Source organism: Parasteatoda tepidariorum, chromosome 5, assembly GCF_043381705.1.
Source record: "Parasteatoda tepidariorum isolate YZ-2023 chromosome 5, CAS_Ptep_4.0, whole genome shotgun sequence".
NCBI classification, from domain to species: Eukaryota; Metazoa; Arthropoda; class Arachnida; order Araneae; family Theridiidae; genus Parasteatoda; species Parasteatoda tepidariorum.
This window is the reverse complement of record NC_092208.1, coordinates 31,074,689-31,083,056: the sequence shown is the minus strand read 5'-3', so window position 1 is coordinate 31,083,056 and position 8,368 is coordinate 31,074,689. Positions and strand designations below refer to the sequence as shown.

Here is an 8,368-nt window from a genome sequence, read left to right as displayed (position 1 = left end):
AAATACGAGCAAAAGCAATATAATTGCATTTCGAAAGTGGTGTCACTGAGTCTGCTGCGAGAATTTCTCAGAACGTGCTTATCCACGCTGAATAAACGCTCCACGGGAGGTCAAGGTATTTAAACACGAAGTTAGCTGTGAATGCATATATATTGCACATTAATTTTACAAATTAAAAAAACTTAAGCATTTTTTTAAAATTAAATTTTTTTTTTTTGGAAAAATTTTCCGAGTTTTAGAAAAAAGTAACGATTTCATTCGACATTTCCGTTACAAGTACTTGTAATTTTTCCCTAAAAAAGTAACGAAAGTACAAGTAAAAGTACTAAATTTAAAAAGTAACGAAGTACAAGTAAAAGTACGTACTTTTTACTTGTACCGGCGGTACAAGTAACGAAAGTAAAAGTACTGCCAGATATGCAAGTAATAAATACTTTACGAAACCAAAAATACAGTTCACCAAATCTTAGTAACACACATTCATATATCGGGATGTTTGGAAAGTTATTTCCATCTTAAAGTAAAAATTTGTTCAGAAAGTAAAAATGTAAACAGCCCTTTTCTTGCCCCTATATGCGTTGACGTTTTCTTGACGTTGATTTTCTTGACGTTTGAAAAGCAAATCACAGACGTAAACGCAACGGCTCAAAATTCCTTACCCATATGTCTAGCTTTGAGAATAAACTTCGGGTTTTTCAAATGATCATGGATGATCGAATTTGATAAATTTAATTATGCAGTAATCTCCCTTGATTTTACTCACTATTTTATACCAGTTATTGCTTTTATTTTGTCGCAATATGCTGAAACAGACGTAGTGGTGCATACATCTCAATCGCAATTTTTCCGGTTCTGTAAACTAGCAATGGCTTCCTGACAACACATCTTCTTCATACGCATCAGATATTTTTTTTTCTTGCTTATGCATAACTCTTATCTTTTCGATTGAAAAAAAGTAAATTATGCCGACAATTGTACTTTTCGCTTTTCATATTCAAAACGGCATCAACCACATACTACTGCGTAGAATAAATTTTTCACAATCAATTCTTGCTATATCAGCTGTCAAAATATGTGATGATTATGCTGTTTAGGTGTGAAATTGACTGTGACAAATTACAATTTCACTCTCTAAAAGTAAATTTTCTATCAGGGTTTGATAGAAAAATTGTTGACAAGACTAACCATTAGTTCTACATTGCTTAACAAAGCTACATGATTACTAAATGCAAAATTTAATTTGTTAACTTTTTCTTTTATTTTCTGATGTTGCAATCCGTAGGATGTACATTACGACCACGACTTAGACGGACAGCTGAGGCGACCGAAACGGATGCTCGCCAATCAAGGCAGGCGGCCCAGCTTCACCGCGCTAACCACGCTTCTGTCTACCTCGCGTCCTCTGCTCACACAGTATGCCCCAACGGCCGCCCAGCAAGCATTGTATTACGTCCCATCGGACCCCGATTTGGAAATACGACGAACACCTGAACAGCAGAGAGCACTCCTAGCAAGAAGTAATGAAGTAAGTTGAAGCGTTGAAATGCAGATTAAAAGGTTTAAAATGCAACTCTTACTTAAAAATAAGGAATATCACTGTCGCCGGTCTTAATATGTATATTGGCAATCCGTATAAAAATGAAAATATTAATATACACTTTCGTTTACAGACCATAAATAATATAAAAATTTGTCAAACTTGTATCGATGTTAAAAGAAAAATTAACTGTAATCGCATAAAAACTAGCGTTTCAGCATTAGTAAGGTAACGGCAGCCATTTCTAACAGTTATGACATTATTTCTCTCCATTTTCTAACGATTATAACAAATAACGCTTTTTTTCACAACATTTATCGAATTTTTAAAATAATTCGTGTCAAATACATTTAATTAAGATAGAACGCTTTTATTAAATAATAGTCAAATGAAAACCAACATCCAGTATTTACAGTTTCTCCAATTTATTGAAAGGTGCATTTTTTTATAGATTTTCTAGATAGATGATGAGTTGTTTATAAACTTGAAAACCTAATTTACACTGTAAATAAGGGTTTCTCAAGATTGAGAAAAATGTGCCCAATCTGAATTTAATCTGAATTCAAGATTGAGAAAATCTGAATTCAAGATTGAGAAAAATGTGTTCAATCTGAAGCGAAGCAATAATCACATTGGGAAACACCGTGTGTTCAAAATTGAAACAGCATATACTCTTTTATGAACAAAATACATAACCTCCAAAGTGATGTGATGGGAGAAACGTGTGACAGAAATGCTCGTTAGCAGTCAACAGTATTCNTAATAAAAGTAAACTTAATTAACTTCTGGACATTTTTAATTATTACATAGAATTATAATTGTTAATTTTTGGCACTGTTATGTAATGAAATCTACTAAACTCAAATAATAAGATATTTATATGCCTTGAAACTGTTACTTTAATCATATTTCTAATGATGCTTCGTTGTATCCGATTTTTATATCGACAATCGCCTTGTAAAGGCGTATAAACAAACAAAAAAGTTTAAATATTATTTAAGTTATAAAACATACCGTAACTTGCTCAATATATTGAACGTTGGATCACACAAAAATATTTATGCTCTGTGTAAGGCTCATTTTGCTCAGAAATGAGTATGAGGGGATTTAATTTATCGACTATGTCAACCTTCATCTATCACAAGGTATCTTAAGATAGAATCAAGTTAACATGTCATATATACTAGGGAACTGGTGTTTAACATTTATAGTGGTAGTTACGCCACATTACTCCCCTTCCAGAATTTTATCTCTGATAGAATTATATGAACGATTACCACTAGTTGATTCATGTTGATGTTTGTTCAGTTGATTCATATATTTAGATCAATTTTGCTCATTATATTTTTTCTTCATTTTTTTTGTTAATAGCATTTCGCTCATTTTTTTCCTGTCATTTTTTGTTTATAGCATTTCGCTCATTTTTTTCCTTCATTCTTTGTTTATAGCATTTCGCTCATTTTTTTCCTATATTGTTTTTATTATCGGGAGACTTTATTTACTTCACCGGATCATTTTTTGAGCAGTTTTATATGAAGCAAATCAACTGTTTAATGTGAACCATCCATCATGTTATCGAGTTCACATCACGTCCAATCACCAATTGAGGGGATTTAATTTATCGACTATGTCAACCTTCATCTATCAAAAGCAAGATAGAATCAAGTTAACATGTCTTATATACTAGTGAATTGGTATTTAACATTCATAGTGGTAGTTATGCCACAAGTATACGCTGTATCAATTTTGAATATATGGAGTTTTCAAATTCGACTATTATTTATTTCTCTTGGAGTTATTTTGACACAATTTTGCTCGATTTATAGAAACCTTTTTTTCCATTGTACAGTTACTAGTCATATCATAACCACATATTATAAAAAGAAGTGATGAAATATTATTTGGCAGGTTTCAGTTTTGAAAAGTATTTAAGCTGAAATGATGGGAAAATAGGTTGTAAAAATAGTAAAGAACATCATTCAAGAGCTTTATTCGACGAATAAATTGCTTTCGAGGATTTATAACTCTGTTTTTACTGTGATTGCTCTCCAAACTGATTCTTCAATTTTCATTGGTATTTTCTCTCTAACTAAAATAATAACTTGAGACTAGTTTCTGATGATTTTATTGAATTTGAAACTTACGAATTAATAATTTATATATGCAAAACGCACGCGGTTTCAGTGATAAAAATAAAAAGTTCTTGTATAATCTCTACTATGCGCTAAGAATGTTCATAACATCAAATCGGACATATGCAGCGAAGTTATAATATTTTCTCCATACGTTCTGTTATCATTATTTTTAATGTTTCGTCATAACCAAAAATCATATTCAAATGTTTCATAATTTTGAAACATGAGGCTTTTCTTTTTAAATTTTACTCCGTCCAAGCTTAAATAATGACAGAAATTACTTTTAGAAGCACATAGATTAGAATAAAAGTAAACTTAATTAACTTCTGGACATTTTTAATTATTACATAGAATTATAATTGTTAATTTTTGGCACTGTTATGTAATGAAATCTACTAAACTCAAATAATAAGATATTTATATGCCTTGAAACTGTTACTTTAATCATTTTTCTAATGATGCTTCGTTGTATCCGATTTTTATATCGACAATCGCCTTGTAAAGGCGTATAAACAAAAAACAAGTTTAAATATTATTTAAGTTATAAAACATACCGTAACTTGCTCAATATATTGAACGTTGGATCACACAAAAATATTTATGCTCTGTGTAAGGCTGATGTTCCCCATTCATGGAACAATTTTACTATCTACATTCCTATGATAAATATAAAAAAATTATAAATGTATACTTATTATAAATATATTAAAAATTTACATTTTAAGCATTTCATTGCACGTGCGTTTCTTATTTATTTATTTATTATTATTATAATTAAATTATACATGTTTCTGACGAAAACGAACAGCTATAGATTAAATAAAGAATCCGTGTGATTTCGACTTATTACTACAATTGTTATAAAATAAATTTTACAGAAAAAAAATTTGCAAACTACAACTTGTATAAAATATTTCTTATTACTTTGGCTAAAAAAATGAAAGAAAAGTAATTTTTGTGAATATAAATATTCATACAAGAAATATAAATTGTAAATATTTTCTTAAGAGTTTTCAGTTTACATTTCACAATTACTTGAAGCTCTTAAAAATAAGTTTTTCTATTTATAAAAATAATTAAGTTTTATTTTCTTGCACTTTTTTTTAATCTTATTTTAATACTTCTTCACTACTAATTTTTGTCTTCATAGATTGACAATAGATGGCACTATCAACGATTTACAGAGCAAAAATAAATATCATAAATAACCCCCAATATTGCTCATAAATTGTCTTATTAGTCTTTTTTAAATACTAATTTTTCTTAAAAGTTAATTTCCCACTGTACGAAATTTCCAAATATCAGCCTATTTTGGAAAACATAGCTTATTTTTTTTATTTATTTATTTTTGTTTTCGATAAAAAGCATAGTTTAAAAAGCATGCTAAAGTTACTTAATACTTCACAAATGACTTTTGTTTACTTTTAAGCTTTTTGCTGCGAATAACGATAAGTCCAACAACGGCTACTAAAAACATTCAGTATGCATTGATATTGAATATTGAATAAACTTAGATTTTTGTTGTTTAGTTTCAGAGGTAATTTTCAAGAAATCATGAAAAATGGATTATTGCGTTTGTGAGTTGCATTGAAACTGAAAGAATAACCAGAAAATTCTCAGTAAATTTGTTTTAAAAAATAATAAAATTTATAATACTAGTTCGATTTTATAAAGAAATAGGAAAAATAAGAATTAGAAACAAAAAAGTTTTTTTTTTCTAAGAAAAATATTACTGTAACTCACAATATTTCTAAAATAAAATAAAAATATAAACTTATGAAATCCAATATTTTAGCTCTTTTAAAGTCAATCTAATAAAAATTTGGAAAAAATAAATTCTACAATAATTTCATGTATATCCAGTCACTTTTGTTAGAAATTAACAAAAAACTACGCGTGATTATGTTGTGGGAAATTATCCTGTAATTGAAATTTTACTTATAAACAAACAAACGAACCGAGAAAGTTTTTTTATCCTAATTTTTTGCAAATTCTGCTATTTAAAACTTTTAGTTTTTTAACTGCATTTCTTAAAATTCATTCAGTTTTAATTTTCAATGCGTATTTTTTATTAAATTCTTCGTTTAAAACAATATATTTTTTATCTTTTTCAGGCATGTTATATATCTCGAAGTGGTGGTTTGTATCGAAGAGAAAATGCTTATTAAAACTTAACAGAGTGTTTACTTTCTTTATATTTTTTTATGTCATTGTACTTTGATGTTATTTAAGATTCACCTTAACACTGTTTTGACGTCTATCAGTTAAAGTTATTCAGTTCTTATAAGATTTATTGGCATCAGAAATATTTGTATTTGAAAGATATATTTCGATAATTAAAAGAAGTTTAATTACCGATATTCGACAGTTAAAAAAGTTTAACCGAAATGCAGGTTAAACATCTGGTACTTGTTACTAGATTACCATACAATACAATACGAATTTTTTTTATTCATTTGATGGACGAATTTGAGTTAGAAATTTAAAAATGTATATTTTAGTGTCTCAAATCTTGCTCATGAAGGGCAAAAACCAATATTTGTAAAAAAAAAATGCATCTATAATTCTTGAAAAAAGGTTTTTAATGAAAAAGTACTAATTTGTTTAATGAATTCCATCAGAACATTAATATATCGATATTTTAGTTATCAATGCACTGAGTCACGTGACTTCAAAATTTTCTTTTGATATTATTATGCACATCTCTCCCTTACTTGTATTCTTAATTTTTGCGCATAGTTATTTCATAAACAAACTTAATCATCTTACGCATTCTAAAAGAACACTCACATTTCAGTTTTTAATATAGCGAGTCACGTGACTTCGGAAGATTCTTCTGGGACTGACTATTATGTATAGTACTATAGAACTCCCTAATTTCTATACTTAAGCTATTATGCCTCGATACATTACGTTTGAAAATTATTAATAAAAATTGTCATGCACATAATTTTGCATCAGTATTTATTTGAATGATAGAATCATGCTGATCTTTTAAAGTACCAATTCTGATTCAGTGTAAAACCATATGCTTAATTTGAAATTGGAACTACTTCAACCCATTTATAAATTTTGTGAGTCTTCATGTGTGTTAAAAGTTAATCTACTCCATATAAGAGTAAGAAAAGCTTTTAATATTGTTTTAAATGTAAGTAAGAGTTCTAATATTGAACATCTTATAACTTGCAAATGAGCTTGAAAAGAAATTGTATGAGTAAATGATTTTAAGAATGGAGCTTTAAACTGCATGAATGTAAAGAAATGAAACGAAAAGAAATAGATTTACAAATGGAAAGACTTTTTGAAAATGAAAATTTATTTTCTAAAGAGAGGACTTTATAAATGTCTTTAGAGAACATTATAAGTGTTTCTTTAAAATTATTTTTGCTTGAAGGAGCCGCAATATTTATTTACAACTAACTATTATATTAAATTAATATTTTAGAGCTTATATATCTGAATATTGAGCTTTATTTAAATGAAAGTAAATCTTTGCTTTTATTTTAATTAAATTAACCTATAGAATTTGGGGTATTGCTTAAATTTATTATTATATATCCTTATGCAACTCTATTACAAATTAATTAAAAAGAAGAAAAAAAATTTAAAAAATAAAAAATTATTAATAATGATTATATATGACACCATTTTTGAGTTGCTTAAGACTATCTACAAATAGAATGGGCAAAAGTACTATTTTAAATTAAATTTATAAATTGTTTTATTGTGTTTTGGCAAAAACTTAAAATTTGATTTGTTATTACATATTGTTACTTTATTTTCTCTGGTCAATAATTTCTTTTAACTAAAAAATTCGAATGAATGCAATTTAAACATAAGTCTTAATCAATATTCGAGACATTTACTTCCTTTAAAAAATAATTTTATTTTGCTTCTACTTGTATTTCTTATTCACACCATGAAATAAAGTTAAAGATTATTTTATTTGCAAGAATTTGAAAATTTATTGCTGATGTTTTTAATAATTAATTATTTTAAAGTGTGTACAAAGGTACAAAATTTGTATAATTAAGTAAGTTTTAATATTTTCTGTTTTTTTTTAATTCAATATATGATTAAATATTCTTTTAAATTAATTTTTTTCTTATTTTTAATATTTTAATAAGTTTTCTCTCGCAATTGTTTCCTTATGGATAAACAATTGTTGTGTTTCCTTAAAACTTTTGAAATAAGAGTAATTAAATTAATCATGTAAATTCCAATCATGTTTCTATAGATTATAAATGACTAGAATATAGTGAGAATTCAGAGAAGTCTATAGTGTGATGTTAAGTTCATGTAATTTGTAAGATTCTGATTTGTGCATGAGTAAAAGAAAGTGTTTCCTCTGTTAAAGAAATATATCGTTACAAAGTTAGCTTTGATACAGATTTTGAATAACATGTAACTAGTGTGCAGCTTATCCATTTATCTTATTATACGGAAAGTTGTAAGTTATTTATTACAAATTATAGTTATAAATTCTTACTAATCTCCAAGCATCTAGAAAATTACATATTAGTCAAAAATTAATTTACACTTTTATAAAAACCAACAAACCTTGATTAGTTTAAAACTACGAGTAGAATTAATAAAGTAAACAATCTATTACATTTTTAGGGAGGTTAGAAATTTGTAAAGTAGACATTTTATACAGTTTCTTGCTCAAATTGAGTGACAATCAGATAAAATAAGA

The 8,368-nt window shown here is 27.2% G+C and overlaps 1 protein-coding gene across 1 annotated transcript in view; it reads left to right on the top strand.

Moving 5' to 3' along the window:
* The window catches only part of LOC107449334 (uncharacterized), a 50,081-nt gene extending 43,147 nt beyond the window's left edge, over positions 1-6,934 (top strand). The window contains exons 6-7 of the mRNA XM_016064830.3: positions 1,283-1,525; positions 5,787-6,934. Coding sequence (XP_015920316.1) covers positions 1,283-1,525; positions 5,787-5,840 — 297 coding nt within the window. The 3' untranslated portion in view covers positions 5,841-6,934. The remainder of the gene's footprint in view (positions 1-1,282; positions 1,526-5,786) is intronic.
* Positions 6,935-8,368: the final 1,434 nt, after the last annotated feature.